This window comes from Haliotis cracherodii, unplaced genomic scaffold (genome assembly GCF_022045235.1).
Source record: "Haliotis cracherodii isolate W230 unplaced genomic scaffold, xgHalCrac1.p SCAF_5, whole genome shotgun sequence".
Classification (NCBI taxonomy): domain Eukaryota; kingdom Metazoa; phylum Mollusca; class Gastropoda; order Lepetellida; family Haliotidae; genus Haliotis; species Haliotis cracherodii.
The window spans coordinates 53,638,950-53,661,071 of record NW_027266308.1 but is presented as its reverse complement, the minus strand read 5'-3'; the positions used below and the strand labels follow the sequence as shown (position 1 = coordinate 53,661,071).

Genomic DNA, 22,122 nt, shown 5'->3' with positions numbered 1-22,122 from the left:
GCACGCCAGAAACCTATGATTGTGGGTTCGAATCCCGGTTCGCCCCGATTATGTTTCTAGGTTTGTCAGCACCATACCTGTGCTCGTGGGTTTCACCAAAGTGGTAGACGTCTGAGACCTGTATCACTTCAGGCTTTCCTCCCACATTAAGCTGACATGCCGCGATATAACTGGAATACTGTTTAAAGCAGCGTTAAACCCAACTCACTCACTCAAAATTAAACATGAAAGTCACGGGGTCCTTGTCATAAGCCTAAAGTTGAAAGTTAAAAATTTATGGCGTCTCTAGAGAAGGCCTCAATTCCCTTTGGACAACCCTTAATTTCGAGTGATGTGAACATGGAAGTTCCTCTGAAAACTTGCAGTATTTGTAATGTAGTCATGGTAATGGTCTTATATTTTATTATCCGTGAAGATCCAGGGCAACGGTAGAAACAAACAGTTTTAGCCAGCTAGTCCTTATAATGATAACATATAGCAAAACATCTAAAAATGGCAAATTTTCTACTTGTCCTTTTGATATTATTTGGCAGTTATAGGACAAGTGCCAATTTCTAACGTTACAGTGTAGAATAGGTCTTCAGCAACCCATGCTTTCTGTGAAAGGAGACTATGCTTGTCGTAAGAGGCGACTACCGGGATCTGGTGGTCAGGCTCACTGACTTGGTTGATGCATGTCATCATATCCCGAATTGCATGGATCGATGCTCTTGATGTCAATCACTAGATTATCTTGTCCAGACTTGATTATTTGCAGAAGGGCATTAGGGTAGCCTAGTGGTTAAAGCGTTTGCTCGTCTAGCCTAAAACTCGGGTTCGATTCCCAACATTGATGCAATGTGTGAAGCACATTTCTGGTGTTCCCCGTTGTGATATTGCTGGAATATTGCTAAAAGCGGCGTAAAACCATATTCTCTCACTATTTACAGACGGCGTCATATAGCTGAAATATTACTGAGTGCGGCGTTAAACAACAACCAAACAAACAGACAAATCTTATATTTCTTTTGTTTTTAACATATGTCTTGTTGTTTCAGAGTCCACTTATGTCTCCAGCACTCAGTGGATATGGCTTGGGGGCCACACCCAACCCTATGCTCCCACCCTCAAATGTCAGTTTATACCCACCCACCCCAGGGGGTCCCATGACCCCCGGAACTCCAGCCACACCTGCATCAGAAGGATCAGGCATTCGACCACAGCTACAGTAAGTCTCAGAGTTGCAGTGTTTGTGTCATAATATTAATATATTTAGCTGCTGTTCAATCTATCCTTCTATTGCTATTATTATTAAATACTCTAATTAATGGTAGCCATCAACATGATCAAGTGCTCATTCCAAGAAAAGCTTATTCTCAACACATGGGAACATTATCATGCCTTTTTAGCATTGGCGGGCATTTCTATACATATACATTGAGACATGCCATCTTATTAGTATTACTGGCATTCTGTTCAGTCCATTCATATTATCTGTGTCATGGCCACATGATGTATTTCAAACAAATCCACATGGAGTTATTGTTATGAAAATATTTGTTCATCATGTTGAAATCATCATGCATCCCATGGGCACACCAGAAACCTATGATTTTAGGTTCGAGTCCTGGTTCACCCAAATTATGTTTCTTGGTTTGTCAGCACCATACCCGTGCTCATGGGTGGCAAAGGTCTGAGACCTGCATCACTTGAGACTTTCCTCCCGCATCAAGCTGACACTGTGATATAACTGGAATACTGCACAAAGCTGCATTAGATCCAAATCACTCATCACTGACTCATTCTATTTTCCCGGGGGGCACGGGTGCCCCAGTCGTCTAAGGCGCCGCGATTCGCTGTGCAGAGTTGGGTCCCGTGGGCATGCCAGAAACCTATGATTGTGGGTTCGAATCCCGGTTCGCCCCGATTATGTTTCTAGGTTTGTCAGCACTATACCCATGCTCGTGGGTTTTACCGAAGTGGTAAACGTCTGAGACCTGCATCACTTCGGGCTTTCCTCCCACATTAAGCTGACACGCCACGATATAACTGGAATACTGTTAAAAGCGGTGTTAAACCAAAACTCATTCACTCACTCACTCTATTTCCCCAGTCATTTTGTAATCCTTCTTTCCATGTACTAAACACATGGCAGACAAAATGATTATTACACATACATAAAACATGAGTCCTATTTGCCAGGACCACCTCTGTGGTCTAGTGGTAGAACGTCCGCCTGGAGAGCAGAAGGTCCCGGGTTCCATCCCCGGCCGTGTCATACCAAAAGACCTTAACAGATGGTACTTGTTGTTACCCTGTCTGGCGCTCGGCATTAAGGGGCTAAAATAAGGACTGGTCGGCTCGGAGTCAGTATACTGTGTCTGAGTGGGGTATTCATGTTAAACTGCGGAATGGTATCTCAGTGGGCTAGCACTATAAATCGGCATCAGTCCGGTCTAGTACAAGCAGCCACACACACACACGTGCATGCACGTCGCTATATAAGTGCAATAATCTTGGACGTGACGTTAAACCCAATTTCACCTCACATCACCTATTTGCCAGCTGTAGGGACAGGAAGAGTCAGGTATTCTGTTTGTTTCAGGAATATCGTCTGTACAGTCAACCTTGGCACCAAGTTAGACTTGAAGAAGATAGCGTTACAAGCCAGAAATGCTGAGTACAATCCCAAACGTTTTGCAGCCGTCATCATGAGGATACGAGATCCGCGGACCACCGCTCTCATTTTCAGTTCAGGAAAGATGGTGTGTACAGGGGCCAAAAGGTATGTACATGACACTGTGTCTTGCTACACACTGGCAGTCATATTGCAAGAGTTTCTGACAAAATTCTTGGGTTAACACCAGAATATTAAAAGCTGAAGATTCCGAGGTCCATGTCCATAAATCCTTTACTCCAGCTTCTGAATCTCCTTACAATCTGACAGGGCAAGTTATATTTCCTGAAATTTAAATACTGTAAATCTTGAAATTAATGTGTCTCCAAATTAATACGACTGCTGACCCTAGCCAAAAATGCGACTCCCCCCACTCCATCTCCAGTGGAATGATACATATCCTTACCTTAATCCAATGAAACCTTAAACAGCACCACTTATAAACGCTGAGTTGAGCACTTCCGTAAAAGCAATGAACAGTATTTTCATAAAAACATGTTTATTCTGTGATTGACATTAAGGAAGTTCCAAGGCAATAAAATAATTGTACCAACAAAAGTTCACTGATTGATATTCGGAGAAAGTGTCAACAAACGTGAAGGCAGATGACAAGACAAAGGCTGTAGATCTGAGGAGTGTGGAGAAGCCTATCTGTTCGCATTGGGTCATGTCGGCCTTTGACGAAGAGTTGCGTCTGTTTAGACTGCTGGAGACCACTCGCATTTTTCGTTTTTAATTCACACTCACATTAATTTCAAGATTTACAGCATGTTGCACAAACCAGTAAAGTAGTTGAGTCCAAAATGAAACTTCATACTAGATTAACTTTATCACATGGTGTCTATTCCTGACATTAGACATTCCAGCAGAAGAGTTCAAATCTTGTTTCAAATGACAACATGCTGACTGACTAGGACAAATATGAACAAGGAAGATAGTTCTATGGACATGCAACTTCTTTTTTACAACAAATGCAACATTACAGTCAAACCCTGTAAAATACGATTTATCAGTGGTTCAAACACTACAAGTCAGCTATTTCTGACACTGTTATATGCATGTATCATTGTGAAATTTGGTATGCAGTATATTTGTGGTTTTTCGGAATTAAATATACTTTTTTTTAACATTTTGATTTTTGATCCAGCTACAACCTTTGGCTTTCACGTACCCCCATTTTCTTGGTGTTATCACATTTTCGACCTCCTCTGAAACTACAAGTTCAGAGTACAAGGCCTATTGAGCTGATATCTGTATGAATGATTTCAGCTATGCTGTTTTTGAAAATTACACACAGAATTCCAATCTGAGTATAAACATGGTGGCCATATTGAAAAGTTATTTTTGGTCATTGTGAACTTTTGTTATTGTGAAGTTAGTTCTAGGTATCACTATTTGCAGTCAACATCGTTGTCCTAAATGATACTTGTTATTTCTTTTTCTCAGAATCTTTTGCACCCCCTTGGACATGACGCTTATTTGTACGAAAATATTGTTGCTCTTGTGAGCTGAATTGAGTTTGAGACAACTGGATATTTGACACATCCAGGGTAGAATAGTATATATGGATAAAGTTTGCTGTGACTGAACTGTGAGTTTGACATAACCAGGGATTTGAGACATTCGAGTTCAATAGAACAAAGTTCGACTGTACTTAAACAATGTTTAACATGTAAAATGAGTCTTGCAAGTCAGTGAATATGGTTAAACAATGTCGTATTTTGACTTCAGGCCTCTAGATTCTGTTTGCTGTGAATGATGATTTTACATTGGTTAATATTCAGTTGTTGTGACCTGTACACTTGACTCTGGTATTTCAACAAATTGATGCATAGTTCAGTTTGTGTGTATATATTTTCTACTGTTTCATGTTTTCAGTGAAGAACAAGCCAAGCTGGCAGCAAGGAAGTATGCCAGAATTGTCCAGAAACTTGGCTTCCCGGTGAGTATTCGATAATGATTTGCGAGCATGGAGGGTGACATGGGGTGAAATGACAATTGGGATGCAACTTTGTTTCACTATACATGCTATAAAATACATTTAAAAGTGATGGATTAAATTTTTAAACACCAGACCACATGTGTCTAAATAAACATGATAAATGAACCTTTGATGCAAATTGGACACCCAAAACATGTTTTTTAAAAGCCATATCATTTATCATATTTATGAATGTACTTTCTATTCACAGGCCAAGTTCCTTGACTTTAAAATTCAGAATATGGTAGGAAGCTGTGACGTCAAGTTTCCCATCCGACTCGAGGGCCTGGTCCTAACACACAGTCAGTTCTCCAGGTCAGTTGCCTCCCTTTGTGGTCTAGTGGATAGAGTGTCTGCACAGAAAGTGGGGGGTCTGTGGTTCGATCCCCTTGTCTCATCATACCAAAAGATGTTATAAGGTGGTACTTGTTGTTACCCTGCTTGGCGCTCAGCATAAATGGGATTAAACAAGGACTGGTTGGCTCAGTCAGTATAATGTGTCCATGTTAGAGTGTTGTGTCCATGTTAAAGTGGACCACCTCCGTGGACTAGTGGTAGAGTGTCAGCCCAGCTAGCAGAAGATCCGGGGTCCGATCCCCAGCCGCAAGAACAAAAGACGTTACAAGATGGTACTTGTTGTTACTCTGTCTGGCAGTTGGCATTAAGGGGCTAAGACAAGGACTGGTCGGCTTGGAGTCAGTATATTGTGTCTTCCCTATTGTATATTGGGGTTTTCATGTTAAACTGTGGCATGTTGGGGTGGAGGCAGGGGGAGGGGGGGGGGGGGATGTGCTAGAGGGGGATATATCATCTGTTGACTCTTGTTTGACTTTAATTTCAATTTATGTATGTATTCATACAAAAGTGTTAACATAAGCATGATAAGTAATCTTAACTTTGCAACATTAGAAAATGCAGGAAACGATAAGCACGGTTTCAACAAATAAATCCATGGCAACAAGCCTGGAATCAGTGTAACTCCTAGCCATGATTGATATGGTACAGTACATGTCCACCTTGATAGATGTCAGTCCCAAACATGGTGGACTACAGTAAATGTCCTGGATTTCTATTCTCCTTTCAGCTACGAGCCTGAGCTGTTCCCCGGCCTCATCTACAGAATGGTCAAACCCAGAATTGTGTTGCTCATATTTGTGTCTGGAAAGGTTGTATTAACAGGTATGTTCTCGTTTGTTATAGTGAGTGAGTTGGGTTTAACGCCGCTTTTAACATTATTCAAGTTATATCACGGCGTGTCAGCTTAATGTGGGAGGAAAGCCCAAAGTGATGCAGGTCTAAGACGTTTACCACTTCGGTGAAACCCACGAGCACGGGTATGGTGCTGACAAACATAGAAACATAAAATTGGGGCGTACCGGGATTCGAACCCACAATCATAGGTTTCTGGCGTGCCCAAGGGACACAACTCTGCACAGCGAATCACGGCGCCTTAGACAACTGAGCCACCCGTGCCCCCCTCTCGTTTGTTGTTATAATTGATGTGATTGTTAACTGTTTGACAAAATGTCACACTTTGCAAGTTAACCTAGAATATCATCACCAACACACACATAATTTTCATCCACAAGTTAGATGTTGCTGGATATCATTTAGAAACTCAGTTCTTGTTCGTGGAAAGCATACCTTTTCTGATACAGTACAAGGCCCATCAATGTTCTATTAAGGATAGGAAAAGCTAATCACAACCCTTTGTTTCTTAGATATTGTTAAACATGTTAATCAGACTGGGACATTACATCCCTTGGCTGTGCCAGGATCCTCTGATCGTGTATTGGGGTTTGTCAGCAGCATACCCATTTCCCTTCCCTATTTAAAAGGCATTGCTAAGCTGAGATGCTGTAATGTACGTAACAAAGTAGACACAATTTATGGATAACAACTTCTTTAATACTGTAAAGGTGACGTTTCGGTATCGATCTTTATACCGTCGTCTTGCTTGACAATGGTGTAAGGATCTATACCGAAACGTCGCCTTTACAGTATGAAAGAAGTTGTTATCCATAAATTGTGTCTACTTTGTCATCCGTCAACTTCTAAGTAATGCCTATCAAACAATGTATTGTAAGTGTTTGTTTGTTGTGTTTTGCTGCTGTCAGCAGTATTCCAGCTGTATCCAGTCTGTAATCTGGCCAAGAGAAACCAGTGGTTGATATTATGAGCACCCCTTGCCGTCAGGTTATGAGGACAATAATCAGTCACAGAGTCTCGCCACTCAATTCAATTGGCCAGTGTCCACATGCACAAAGTGTCCTTAGCGCTAAAATGATTGTAACTCTCATACTTTAACACAAAATTACGAAAGTCGTAGCGCTTAGATGGCTTTGTGCAAGTGGACCCTGGTCCAGATGCATTATTACTCACTCTTCCATGTTTCTGAAGTTTGACGCTGGAGTGTTTTTGTTTCAGGTGCGAAAGTAAGAACTGAAATCTATGATGCATTCGAGAATATTTACCCCATCCTGAAAGGTTTCCGGAAATAGCACTGGTTGAAGGCCTGCTAGATGTTGGTGTTATAGAGCGAATCTGTAGCAGTCGAAAAATCCCTTCTGGTCTCACTGGGATACATGGTTACCATGGCTATGTATGTAGCTGCTTGTTACCATGGAAGTGGTTGTTATGCAGGCTCTGTGGAGTAACGTGACTGCACAGATCATTCCATTTGGGCTTGGTTTCCATGGATACAATAAACAAAGTGTATGTGGACACATAACAATAATGCCAGTCTACATATTTGAAATCGTCCAAGTCCCCAGTGGGAGAACAGAGACGTGACACCAGTCGCGTGTCAGATGTGGAGTGTCCATTGACGGTCTGTCACTTATCATGCAACATGGAGATTCAAGTGTGTGTGTCATGGTGGCGCTAGACTTCGTCAGAGGAAGCTGTCTCCTGTTTGAATATTTTTATATGAAAGTGCTATGTTTGGAGGCAGTGGTTGAAACTTACAAAATGAAATAAAGATTTTCCCATCTTTACACTGAAATAGACCAGCTGAAACAAGAATACCAACTTCCCGAGGCAAGAGAGCTAACTGACTTTAAAAGTCCAGTTTCCACCCTTGCCGAACTAGGCTGGAATAACTGGGCTCAATCTTTAGCGCCACCTGTGGCTATTACCAGCTATGTCCCTTCTAAGCCTCTCCTATGGACCAATCAGATTCCACCATTCGTATCACTTGCGTTTGCTTCACACAAAATGCCCAGTCAGGACGATCTGATCGATAATCAAGATCTTTATTGTGATAAAATGGGTCTTACATCGCGAAATGCATTAAATCACGCGAGCACATTGATTAAAAACATGAAAAGATTTGGAAAATATCTGCTGACAACGAGTTGGTGGTGCACATGCTTTGCTAATCCTGCAATCGACCGAAATCTGCACGACGGTTTACAAACCGGATTTCAGTGCGCGATTTTGATTGGACTATGCATAGACTTGTTAGTCCAGCCAAAATGTAACTCCATAATACCAGCCTAGTTCAGCAAGGGTGGAAACTGGACTTTTGTAGTCAGTTAACTTTCTTGCCTCAGGAAGATGCAAGAATACTGATTTAGTTCATTTTACTGTATAACAAGAAATATGATTCTCAAAACTTGATAGGAATGCCTAAAGTGTTTCATACTGAGGGGCCAAGTACTTATGGAAATGTGAATTGTGGAGGTCAAAGTTCAGCTCCATGGCAATATCAAGTACCTTTGTTTGAGATCTTCGCCATCACCTTCACCTTCACCAAATCTTAACAGTCAGCATTCAGTCCCCATCTGGTGTCCGGGTCACTCACAGTCGCCTTATGAAATATTGAGCAGTATAGTTCTTGCCATCTCATCTTCTCTTTTCATAAAATGAAGGTATGCAGCTGTGATTTGTTTGTTGCTCAGTTTCCCAAGTGTTTGGCTGTGAAGTCCTGGTAATCATGTCCCTGCTCCACCCTCTCTGATCCAGTGTATTATTTCTCAGTCCTATTTAAATAAATATCCTGGACCCATTGCTACCAAAGCTTCAATTTGGAAATGACGACACAGCCTCCATTGCTCCTGTCATGAATGCAATTTGATTGGATGGCTATTTTTAGCAGTTTGCTATTTGAGTCCATCTCCAAACGAACTTTGACAGTGAGTGGGTTCAGAGTACCGTATTTGACGTAATAGGCGCTCCGCTCTAATAAGCGCCCATGGCGATATTTGCTAATATATTGGCTAATGAACAATCCAAATTAGCACCCCTTCCGATTAATCAATGTACACAAGACTTATTTATTCGCATATAATATGCATTCGTGTGTTATATGCACCCTTAGTTGCGGGCAATTCAATTCTGGAAAAATATACCTGTTGTATATAAACATTTCAGATTGTCAGCATAAACCACGAAATTTCTGACTTTTCAACACTTTTTTCACCAAAATAAAATGCTAATAAGAGGCCCCCTATTTCTAATTTTGAGAGCACCCTGGGCGCTTATTACGTCGAATACAGTATTTATTATAATAGATTGGAGATATATATGTAATTCAAGAGTGAAGGAACACCTGATTTGTTCATATGACTATAATCAACAGTACTGTAGCTCAAGACTACAGTGAAATATGTTTGCTTGATAAATACTAAATGGTACACCTCTTCTTTTCATTCACATGATCTGGGACATAGATCTTGCCAGTGGGAACAGGTCTGTAGCAGGATGTGGGTGCAGGGCTCCATTAAAGGAACTGGATTTAAATTGCACCAGGTGCATGTTGACATGAAAACCTATTTGCACCAGGTGCATGTTGACATGAAAACCTATTTGCACCGGGTGCATGTTGACATGAAAACCTATTTGCACCAGGTGCATGTTGACATGAAAACCTATTTGCACCAGACAAAACCGAGATGCATAAAAATAGTCTAAATATGTAAAACATCATATCACAAAGATGAACAATCAATATGCTGGCTAATCATGCTATGAATTTGATGATCTCAACAATTGTCAAGACTCTTTTTGTTTTGTTTTTTGCTACAAACTTGATGAAAATGAATTAAGTTGAGCTCTTGTTCACAACAAAATCTTCAATACATGTCAATCAAGCAAAACTAGTACTAATTTGTATTTATTGTTTGCAGTACATTTCTAGATATCATGGGAACTCATTACTATGGTAAACAAACCTTAAACTTTAGTAATATTGAGTTTAACAATATTTTAAGGTATTTTTTTGTAATACACTCTCAAAACTCTGATGTCCATGTTCAACATTTGTTTCTCATAGGAACAGACACACCATGGCTTGTACAATGTGTCCACACTCCTATTCAATATGTTCTTCTCCTATTTTTTTGTCATTGAATCTGAGATTGTGATATCTGACAGTTCTTGTGGCAGGATGCCATGATACTGCTGGAATATTGCTAAAAGCGGCGTAAAACCATACTCACTCTTGTGGCAGGAGCACTGCTTGTACTGAATGGATCTGAAGATGGTTGAAGAAATGACTTTCAATCAGAGGAGTATATCATTCATTGCATGTGCTTCAATGATTTGTACATATTGTATAATTTTGAAAATAAAAAGGTCCAAATAATATTCACTTGATTATCCTGATAATTGTGAACCGTGTGCACCTAGTCGCTTGTTATCACTGCCCACTGTTGTGTGGAGGTTTCATCAATATTAAGGGGGAGCGGGTGGTCCGGTTGTCTAAGGTGCCGATTGGTTGTAGTTTATAGTGCATCTAGAATGATCGGCATCTTGGCCCCTGCGCCCTTGGATTTACGTCTTCACTCAGCAACAGTATGTGGAATAAACACAACAACAATAAAAATGTGCTAGCAAGCACTAGATGAGCCTTGTTGCTTGGGGTATTAAAGTGTGGAGGGCGCCACCTGTAACCCCACTTGCTTGGCTAAACACATGCATAAGATATTTTTGGTGCAGGGGAGGTAACTTTTCCAAACTTAAAACATTTACACCGTCAGATGCTGCAGTCCCTTGGGAGAGAGTTGCGTCCCTTGGGAAAGCTAGAAATCTCTGAGCATGGGTTTGAATATCAGGTTTGCCCTGGTTATATTTCTAGGTTTGTGGGCACAATACCCGTTCTCTCGGAGTTTACCAAAAATGGTAAACATCTAAGACATGCATCCCTTTGTGCTTTCCTCCTTAATTAAGCTTACATGCCATGATATAACTGGAATATTGTTAAAAGCAGGTTTAAACCCAACTTTTCTCATCGTTGTCCTCAACATCATCATCATTAAGATCCGGGGTAGAATAAGTTCAGCAACCCATGCTTGCCATAAAAGGCAAGTATGCTTGTCGTAAGAAGTGACTAACGGGATCGGGTGGTCAGACTTGCTGACTTGGTTGATGCATGTCCTCAATCCCAATTGCGTGGATCGATAATCATGATATTAATCACTTGACTGTCTGGTCCAGACTTTATTTACAGCTATTTATATAGCTGGAATATTGCTGAGTGCGGCTTTAAACAACAAACCAACCAAGCATGTCCTCAGGTTCCAGCCACATCGCGCCAAACACCATGCCAAACTGTCCCTGACAACTTGATAGCATAGGACGCTTGATCACCCTCCTTGACTTCAAACCTGCAGATTTGAGTTGATTTCTTTAAGTCTGTGATGGCAGCTGTCAGTGGGGTTGCCAGTTCTCCTTCAGATAGGTGCTAGTAGTGAAGCGTTATCGCCTAATCAAGCATAGCGGGTCAAATTCTGCTTGTGTTTAGTATCAACTGGCAGTGGTGCGTGGCTTGTTTGCATATGCTTCACACATTAGAACTAACAGCAAACATCCACATCTTAGTTATGCATAACATTTCATGTCATTACCATAATGCTTTTACCAATTATACAAACAGTGGTTAACCTTTTACCTATTGTCCAGGTGTATCTGTGACAAGACTGTTTGGGTTTTACATTTTACACAATATGTCAGTATTCAGTTTGTTATATTGCCTTGAGATAACTTCGGCATAGATTTATGCAATTTGTCACTATCATTCCACACCAGCCAGGTTTAAAATGACCATCATTCTGCATGTCATGACTACCAGACATTGTAGCCACACAGAAATCTAAGTACCAGTATCAGTATCTCATACACACTTCACATGCATCAATTTTGCTCTGGAATCACTGAATGATACAATCAGTTTAAAACCTGTACCAAAAGCAGAAAAAGCAAGAGCATGCTGATAATAAAATCATTTTAATCAATACATGGAAAACTGCATGGATACAAAATCTCACATCTCCGTTGAATTTCAAAATAGCAACACAAGAATACACCAAGTCTGTCCCAGGATCACATGACTTGTGTATCAAACTTTCTGATTACCCACTGGCTGGCTGACTGACCATAACCTACATACAGTAAATCATAATTCTTCATTTATTTGGGGGATTCAACACACAACATCTCATTAACACACATGATTATAATTACAGAGGCCATTCCCAGTGCTTCAGAATACTGTGAATACTAAACATACTAAAGGTCAAGTAACCCAATTGCTCGGGAGAGTATTGGCCTGGTTTCAAAAATGTATAGAAAGGGAAGACAGAGGGCTTCAAAGAAGTTGTTTCAAAAACTAAGGTTCCAGTTCAGTCTGAAGCACTTGTACACATTCACAATGTATACATGTCAGACAGTTTGTTCTATTTGCGACACCTACAGATACAAAGCAAGTGGTTAGTTTCAAATCTCAATACATGAGCAGGGATGCCTCTAGGCTTGTGTAATTGTTTGATAACCCTAACATCTTGCACTACTACATGTGGCAAATCATACACAAATAGGATGCAAAAGGTAATAAAGAAAAAAAATCACCTACAACATGTCATACTAAAGGCCCAGCCTTCACTATGTCTGTAGACCCATGAAGACCCATGAAGATCCAGGTAAGAATTGGTCTCCAGCAACCCATGCTTGTCGTAAGAGGCGATTAACGGAATTGTGTGGTCAGCCTCGCAGACTTAGTTGATGCATGTCATCGTATCCCCATTGCGTAGATCAATGCTCTTGATGTTAATTACTGGATTGTCTGGTCCAGAATTGATTATTTACAGACTGCCATCATATAGCTGAAATATTGCTGAATGCGCCATTAAACAACAAACAAACAAACTATGTCTGCATTATTGCTGTTTCTTGTGCGTCCGACAGCAGTGTTAGAGTTAGACACACTCACATGCTGGATGAGGTTTCAGAATGTTATAACCCTACTTTAGTTAACTAAAATGTTCATTCCATTTGGGCTTATACTCATCGGGAAAGTGCAAAAAATAGTAACAGCTCTTCTCATCATATTTGACATTTAACAAAGCGAACTATCCATAGAATATGCCAATGACATAAAAACACATGTACCGGTATGTCATCAGCACATAAAATAAGTAATGGTAGAAAAGTTGCAAGGCTATTTCAGTCTTAGTGCTTGTCAGAGGGTCATTGCATTGTGACATCACCAAAATGGAATGGCATTTCTCTAAGCGACATCATGGTCACAACACCTAGTCATCACACACTACACCTGTCATTTAATTTCAGCCACCATTTACAGGATTACATTGCTATCCTCAAACAGATTCAATCTGTCTTAAATTTGAACTGGCATTGTGTGAAAAACCTCAAAAGGTCATCCAGGGGAACTGATCATTGCAGCGGTAGAAACTAACAGTTTCAGTCCACTAGTCCTTATAATGATAGCATATAGCAGAACCTTTAAAAATGTCAAAATTCTACTAGTCCTTAGGATACCTTTACTATTGGGCAGTTTGGCAAGGACTATAGGACTAGTGCCAATTTCTAACCCTGCTGATGTCTAGACAGGCTTTACAAAAGAACCTGCAATTTGAAGTGAGGTCAGGGTAATATTAACATGATGGAAGGCCACTGCTAGACACCACACTTGAGAACAGTTGTCATAACAACATTCCCCATTCTGAGACAATTAGCGGAAAATAATTTGCCCAAGTGACATTAAATTTGACTCATGTCCAAATGGAAAAAACATTTAAAAACTAACTTTTGGGTACTCAAAAACAAAAAATAATTCTCACATATGCCTTTACTTTGTGAAATATTAACCTCGGACAAATTAATCAGTATTTGACTTGATATTTCCCATACACGATAGAGCAGATGTTTTACCCCTCTTTCTGTGAAGGATTTTACCTCTCTTTCTGTGAAGGATTGGGAACATGGTGCAATTATGTAACCCTAGGGACAATCTTGAAGTGATAGTAAATTCATTTTCACATTAGTAAACATGATCTCTCAACATTAACAGTACATAGTAATTAAGAATAGTTGAATATCAAATCACTTGAATCTTCAAAACAAGAGTCAGAGATACATTTTCACAAAATAAAATAATATTTGTTATAAAATTATATTTTTCTGCTTAATGAACCATTATGACCTGTCTGACATGCAATTTCAGGCAACCATTGAATTTAGTTTAGACATTCTGACATTCACATTAGGACTTCCACAATAATTTTAAGAATGCCAACAAGTAAAGTCCACCATGGTGATTCCTCCTCTTCTACATCTTTTGGGAAATGAGGGGGAACTCTCTTCTCGAAACTATACTCTGAGCCATAATCATCGCTAGCACCTTCTGCATTCAGATGTTCATATGAACCTTCATTTTCCTCCGAAACAAGTAGGATTTCAAGTTTATATTGTGAGAGTGCATATGATATGTGCCCGTATATGGCAACCCCAACTGGGCGAGAGTAGTAATATGGAATCTCCACAATGTCAAGGCCACAAGTGACAGATTGAGCTTCATAATCATCGAAGGTTGGATTCAGCGTGACATCGGAGACAAAAAGGTCAGCGTCACCTTGGATGCTCTCTAATTGAAGAATAATTGTACCGGGGCGGTTGAGGCGGTAGTAGGTGTAGTTCTCTGCGCCAATGTCGCTGTTGACAGTCTGAAGTAGGAGATGTGCGGAACATGATGTTACTGTCGCCGCACAACATAGGGCCAGAAAGAGCGCAGAGGGTCTGTTGAGGCTGGGGTCACCAGAAGTCATCTAGGCAGGGTTTTTCGGATCATCACAGCCACTTGCTCACACCTGGAATACCAAAGTTGGCAATTGTTAGCTTCTTACAGTCATAACTTTAACCAGAGACCATATAATAGAGGGACGGCCCTCCCCAACAGTTTATCACTAACCATCAGTGCTATGGTCTGGCATGTAACTGATACACCCCGACCCCCGCTGTTAACTTCCCGGAACCGCTGCACGTGCGCAACAGATGCGCAGATATTCACGACTGACCAGTCTGGTAACCACGTAAACAATATTACATAATATCCGGGGCTAGAGTAAATTCCCTTAGTCGAGATTTCTCCAACTGCGACCAGCGACAATCCAATAAAACGACGACCCTAAACAGATTACAATAATCTTTATCTATCTCTCATTAGCACATGTCAATTGGCTGCAAATTACTGCTAAACATGTGTGTCTTCCGGGAAATGCATGTCTTTATAAGCTCGCGTAATTGCTTTTAAAATTACTATCAGCCAGTAAAATGACGCTATTAATTCCCCGTATATTTTTTATGTCTTGTAAAGTTGTTCATCCATGAATTCCTATACTCCAACTTCTAAATTCCCATGAAAGAAGTCTTGTAAATAGCTAATAGCAGAGACCATATATTAATCTGTTATATGGTCTCTGCTAATAGGCATTATTTCCAAAGAAATTATAATTTCACATATCTCCGAGCGTTGTTGAGCGAATTTTCCATGTGACCGATAATGCGCTTCGCTGTTTATCCAAAATTATTAGATAATGCAAGTTTGGGGCTAGCAGTGATAATGGTGTTGGCCGTAACGCGACAGTTTTTCAAAGGGAGGTTACTATTAAATTCTAAAGTCTAGACGATTTTAATTTCATGTTGGTTATTTTATACTACCCGATCGGAAAAGTTCCAAGTTCAGCATCCAAATAATTCGGTCTGGCGTGTGAAACAGTGCAGCAGCAACAAGCTTAGTACGAGATATAAATATCGCATCCAGGAGTAACGGTTGTAATATTCTAAACTGTGCTAATTAAGTTTTCTGTTTACTTCTGATCAATCAAATACCAAGTTAAACTTCAACTTGGCACGAGACATGCAACTACTATTATTAAAACAAAACAAAATACCATAAGTTCTGATATGAATATATATTTATTATAAAAATTGACAATAGATGTATGAATGATATTTTATTTTTAATACACCATTAATTTGGATTCAGCCACAACTAAAACATATACATCAAAGTATGAAAGACAAAATTGTAATTCCAGTATAACAAAACTACAGAATAAAATAATTTTTGAAATTAATTAAAACTTGATCTTGGTAACTTGGTGCAACACAAAATAGTTTTCAGTTGTTGCTTCAGGATTTGAAATGCAAATTAAAAATCAAAAGTAAAAATAACTTCACTAGATCTAAATATTTTAAATATACAATAACAAATAAGTGATGATTTTTTTACATGGGATTTTGCCTATCCCCTAGGTAATTTCTACACATTTAAAAAGAGTATATGATTACATTTGGTAAATATCTTAATGATTTCAGCCCATGAGCATAGGCAAGCAAGCGCTACGACAGGCAAGCCACCCATCTCAAAATCGGATGAAAAACACAGTACAATGTCTATGCCACTTGCAAATGTAACTGAAATGAAGGACGCATTAAAGAATGGAGTACCAAAGGCACTGAAATTGATCATTTGCGACCCAATGATGGATGCATTGCAGTCAGGTTCAACGATTGGTCAAGATCTGATCCAAGTTGCCAAGTCCCTTGATGAAGATGCAGATACCACTGATGATTTAATTGACATTGTGACACCAAAGTTCCATAAAGTTTTCAAGGGGTTCGGCCACGGGAGCTTGCTGTCAAGTGACCGAGAGGCACTCTGGAGCAGTTATCACCAGTTGTGTCTGGAGGAAGATTTCATTTCAAGCATGTGCACCTGTATAGAGGAAGTCAGCAGCCAACCAATCAGGATAATACACATCTTCACTCAGTGTTTGCTAGATCGGATTATTCAAACCCTCCTTAAAGTTCTATCAGATTCAATGAAGACAGCTGATGAGAAGCAAGCCAACCATATCAGTGAAAATGACCAGGCAGTTTTATATTACATCTCAGGGTACATTGTCCATGCTTTGCTAAAAAAGAAGACAATCAGCGGCAACAACATCGAGACTGTCATTGACAATCTTCGCACATCTTGGACCTCTCTTGGAGTACCCTTTCCGACGACGGCCAATACAAGTCTTCTTTTTTCTTGGCATCTACAAAACAAAACTATATATTAGACACAATGTAAACAAATTAAACTATATATATATATATATAGAGAGAGAGAGAGAGAGAGAGAGAGAGAGAGAGAGAGAGAGAGAGAGAGAGAGAGAGAGAGTATTGGTTTACGCCGAGTATTGGTTATTTTAGCAATATTCCAGCGATATCACGGCGGGGGTCATCAGAAATGGGCTTCACACATTGTACCCATGTCGAGAATCAAACCCGGGTCTTCGGCGTGACGAGCGAACGCTTTAACCACCAGGCTACCCGACCGCCCAGAGAGAGAGAGAGAGAGAGAGAGAGAGAGAGGAATATAGGAATGTATATATTTATTGCATACAATGAAAACAATGTTGAATGATGATTTTATTGTTGTCTAAATACACAAAATGTGTAGTTCCTTAATCATATTTACATTATTAATGATTGTCCATATAACTCATAATGTTTATTTAGCATTTATTAGGGAGAATACATATAAAATATTTTAATAAAAGAAAAATTAAACAAAGACTTTTTCTAAATAAAAATATAATCATTGACAAATTATCTAAAGTTTTCTTCAGCAGGTTTGGTTCAAGAGACCAATTAAAGTGAAAAAAGTTAATAGTAATGTTAGACTTACAATGAAATGGCTGAACAAATCGTCAAAAACTTAATATGGATCTTACAAAATATATTCTGATATCAATACAAAAATAGAAAATTATTACAATGCCTTGAAAAATATATTTGTACCAAAATCACAGACAAAAGAGGTGTTATGTCGTCTGCTTTAGGGTACACTAAACTGTGAATATATGACGAAAATGTGGGTTAGCGCCAAAAATCATAAAAAAATAAATACCGATGGTAGCAAAATAAGGGTGGTACCAAGCCACGGAGGAAATCGTGACGAATTTAAACATATTTATTTCAATACCGCAAATAGAACAAACATTAGTCTGAACGCATGCGAAAATTAAGTGTTGTGGTATAATTATTTCGGGAAAAGTCAGATTTAGTGTCATTTCAGCAGTCAAAATCAGACATAACGCGACTGCCACAGATTTAATAATACCACTAAGCCACCTTTTGACATATCCGCTTTGCACACAACTTGGTAACCAAGGACTTTTATTGATATTTAGTGGCCGTTATTGAAAGTCAAAATACGCACTTTTCCCGAATTTACATGTTCGCCATTTTGCTCACACGAACAAAAACAAAGCGTGACCATTTCATCGAATACAATAACAACGATATGCTTTAGCGCATCAACAAATCTCAGTCGTAATGTTGACAATGTTAAGAAATACGTGAGCATAAAAATATATTTTGAAATCTTACCTTTGTATGGTAAAAAAGGCGACTACGATGACTGCAGTGAACACACGTTTTCGCTCACTTCCGGACAGGTTGCGCAGTACAAACTGTAGCGCTGATGGTTTCGCGCATTGGCTAGAGGGCCGTCCCTCTCTTATATGGTCTCTGCTTTAACTAGAAGAGTTTCTTTACTGTTTGACAAAATGAAAAACAAAACACAACCTGCCACTTGATCTCAGTGCATTGGCATGACAGTTTTCAATCTAGTGACCAGCTCAGTTTTCAACTGTTATCATTAGGGTTATTTCAAGGAGCTCTTGACTTTGATACTTATTTCCAAATATTGGTCTGGTACATGAAGTTAGGTCGATGATTTGTGTGACTCTGAACCATAAATATGTCTTTTTACACATTTGAACATTTATCTTGATACAGATACGCTTATCCCTACTTCCTTGGCCAGGACGACCAATTGGCCCAAATCTAGCTGTAGATCTTAAACCTATTTCTAATTCAAAGTGTTCTGTGAATGACTCTAAATATGTTTGCATATTAATCAGCTGTGTCCATTCTGAGTTGTGATGCTCTTATGTTTATTATCTTACAGCAACGTAGTGAAAAAAGATACTTTTGCTCTGGACTGCCTCACCAATGTTTTGATCCGTACCACATGATGAAACAACACATTTCAATGTAGACCCCCAAATAATGGTGTAACGCCATGAGCATCCACTTGGTGAATGGAATCTGGCGCATTATAAATGCATTTATTATTATTATTATTATTATTATTATTATTATTATTAAATCATGTGACAGACACTGACCTTAAATATTGACTCGTCACATGACCAGTATTGACCTGTTACGTGATTAATATTGAGAAAGCAAGATGGTGTCTGGTATACTAACATTTTACAGTTCGCAGCTAAGTTACTGTAATGAAACTAAGGATGGTTTAAAGGTTTCATAAACTTTAAAGTGAACTTCAGTATAACAAAACGAATGAGTACTCTTCACGAGATCAATATGTGAAAACAAGGACCCTCAAACCCGACCCTTTCATTTGTCTGCCCGAACCTCTGCCTGTGGCCTCAGTCCACTCAGACCACCTCAGGGGTTGGGTCCTCGGGTCGCATGTTTTCACATATTGCCCTCATCAAGAGTATTTGCACTTTGTGTGCTGTCATTCTCATGGAGGTAGAAGAGGATCAAACTTGCAATGCCATTACTGCTCATTTATCATCTATTAACACACATGTGTACAAAACTAATGTAAACAAGTGTGCAAGTGGTCAAGTTACTTTTTTCCATGAAAATAAAATGAACATAAATGAAGGGTTACCTTGGAAAACAAGTAAGATAGCCAACTCCTGCTAACCTTTAGCCTAATTCAAAACTAATCCTGATGATTGGAAAAAGGATCACAAGGGGCTGCAAGATCGGTAAGGCGATCCAAAGTCTTAGAATAGAGTTGGGGTAAACCTACCTTAACTAGAATAACCAACCCTCAGGATCGGGCCAATTTTCAATAAATTGCTGCAACCGGTAAACTGCAGTCTGGGCACTAAACCGTTGAATATTGCACTCTCCAACAACCCTGGTCTCCACATTGGCCAAACAATGCATTTGCCTCATTAACTCAACAGCTGCTATTTTTCTTTCTCACATAACTATGTGTTCGAAATAGCTGCCTGCCTGCTAGCCTAATGCTGTAAAGCTGTCCCGACTGTATTGTTGAAAATTCTAGTCAATACCATTCCAAAAATCATCACGAAATTTAGGCGTCATTAAATGTCAAAGTCTGTTTTCATTTTGTTTTCATTTCATAGTTTATTGGAAGTGTTATCAAGGGTCTAGTAAAATATGATGTGGACTTGCAACATTTTTTTTCTTAATAAGCTCTCCTGACCATTGAACTTTGGAAAGTATCCATAATTCAAACACTGCGTGTAGTATTGTGTACCCAAAGGGCTAAGGATAGAATTGGTGGTAATTTAAACTACCCTCACCCCAACACAAGTAAGTCTATGGATCGGAAGAGGCACGCGAGGTCAGTGAAGCGAGAGCCACAACAGGCAGCCGGAGGCAATTAGTGCTGCAAGCTGCGCCCGGTAAACTGCAATACTACAGCGGCAGTAACTCTTGTGTGAATACTATAACTGTATTCGAAAAGCCAAACAATAGTCACTCCCTTTTCGTACACGTCCCACTCAGATAGTTATCTGTCAAACGATGCCATGTTTGTTTTTGAGTGAGGAAAGAATTGTCAACTATAGCAAATTACGATGTTTATTCATGGTCAGATATGAAAGTAACAGGCACACTAACCTCCTACAGCGGCATGAATACCAACTTCTATTAGTTCATCAGTCCGACCAGCGTTGCAGAACTTCCGTGCGGTCTACCCAACACATTTTGTGAAAACGTCACTTCCGTTTTGTTTTAAAACATTATCGTAACAACTATTAAATATGAATTCATTTCTTAACAACACTCAAACGTTTTTCGCCCGTGAGTGAAACATGTATCTTTGATCTCTCTTTGGAATTACAGATATAATGTATTTACAACACCGAAGAAGACAAACATTTAAAGGGCGTGTGACCTAGTGAAGCCTATGTTAGAAATCTCTCAAAGTGGTTATTGGGTCTGAAACATCAACTATATAGGCGCTGTAATAACATCCTGGCAGGGATTCCGTCTGTAGGAATGACATCAGCACCAACGATGGCTACTACTAAACAGTCATGGTATTGTGGATATTACACTTTGATAGTCTGTTAAGATTAAGACGTTTTTATGACATCGAGAAATCGTTTAAGCCACAAGCTTTTCTTATTTTGCTTTTCATAATATGGCTTATTGATGAATCGTAATATTGCTATATTTAGCTCGGAAGTAAGCAATTGTATGCGCTACCATTTTTGTTTCGTATTTCGAAAACACTTAAAATAATAGCATTTTATTTTGTGTTACTGAAGGGGGAATGTATTTATTCTTTATATCTTGGATTTTAGGCAAACATCATATATTTCATTTTGTTTTACATATTGTCTATGCACAACGTTTCCAGGTACCTTCGTCACTCTGCCTTCACAGAATACAGAATTAGAACTCCATATCTTGTGTCTCTTTGAATTTACAGCTTCTAAATGCTTATCAAAGACATGTTCTGACTTCAATAGCATTTAATTAACTACTTTGTCGCCAATTATCCCCATCAATTTATAAACTGCTGGGCAAAAGAAAATATACACCCATGTTTGATGGTGGCTAAAAGTCAAACAAACAGGAAATGTTTTTTCGATGATGTATTTGATACGGGTACCATAGGCGATGTTACAAGCATCCCCTCAATGAGTATCTTACAATAGGTGACGTGCACATGACGTCTGGAGGAACAAGGGACATATCAACATGACTATGTATACGAAATATTTGACGTAATGCAATATCGTGCAGTGCATAAGCGTCGACGATATTACTCAGCGTTAAAAATGGCACTAGTCCTTTAGTCCTTGCCAAACTGCCAAATAGTTAAGGTATCATAAGGATTAGTAGAAATTTGCTTTTTTAAGGGGTTTGCTATATGTTATTATTATAAGAACGAGTGGACTGAAACTGTTAGTTTCTAACGCTGTGTAGGTGCGACCACCAGCCACACGACTCAGTCGTTATACTTTAGGCTTAAAAATATTGATAATAAGAGTAGGTTAGAATATTTCAACCTTGAATAATGTTTCTACCCGTAGAGTTGGATACGGTTTGATTTTCACCCGTAAACGAGTCTCTGAAATCGCTTGCCCTTTGGCCAAATACTTTTGTA

At 39.3% G+C, this 22,122-nt stretch overlaps 2 protein-coding genes across 2 annotated transcripts in view; one reads left to right on the top strand and one right to left on the bottom strand.

The window, feature by feature from the left end:
- The window catches only part of LOC139441971 (TATA-box-binding protein-like), a 45,656-nt gene that overhangs the window by 890 nt on the left and 22,644 nt on the right, over nt 1–22,122 (top strand). The window contains exons 2-7 of the mRNA XM_071222716.1: nt 1,038–1,207; nt 2,585–2,764; nt 4,535–4,598; nt 4,849–4,952; nt 5,722–5,816; nt 7,065–7,072. Coding sequence (XP_071078817.1) covers nt 1,038–1,207; nt 2,585–2,764; nt 4,535–4,598; nt 4,849–4,952; nt 5,722–5,816; nt 7,065–7,072 — 621 coding nt within the window. The remainder of the gene's footprint in view (nt 1–1,037; nt 1,208–2,584; nt 2,765–4,534; nt 4,599–4,848; nt 4,953–5,721; nt 5,817–7,064; nt 7,073–22,122) is intronic.
- On the bottom strand, nt 12,542–20,711 carry LOC139443409 (UPF0669 protein C6orf120 homolog). Its single transcript, XM_071224398.1, has 2 exons — nt 20,625–20,711; nt 12,542–14,743 (listed from the first exon to the last, which is right to left on the bottom strand). The coding sequence occupies exon 2, from the start codon at nt 14,699–14,701 to the stop codon at nt 14,135–14,137; it is 567 nt and encodes a 188-aa protein (XP_071080499.1). The 5' UTR covers nt 14,702–14,743; nt 20,625–20,711; the 3' UTR covers nt 12,542–14,134.

Excerpts from the sequence above, each read along its gene's own strand:
- LOC139443409 (XM_071224398.1), bottom strand. The coding sequence starts at position 14,701 with ATGACTTCTGGTGACCCCAGCCTCAACAGACCCTCTGCGCTCTTTCTG.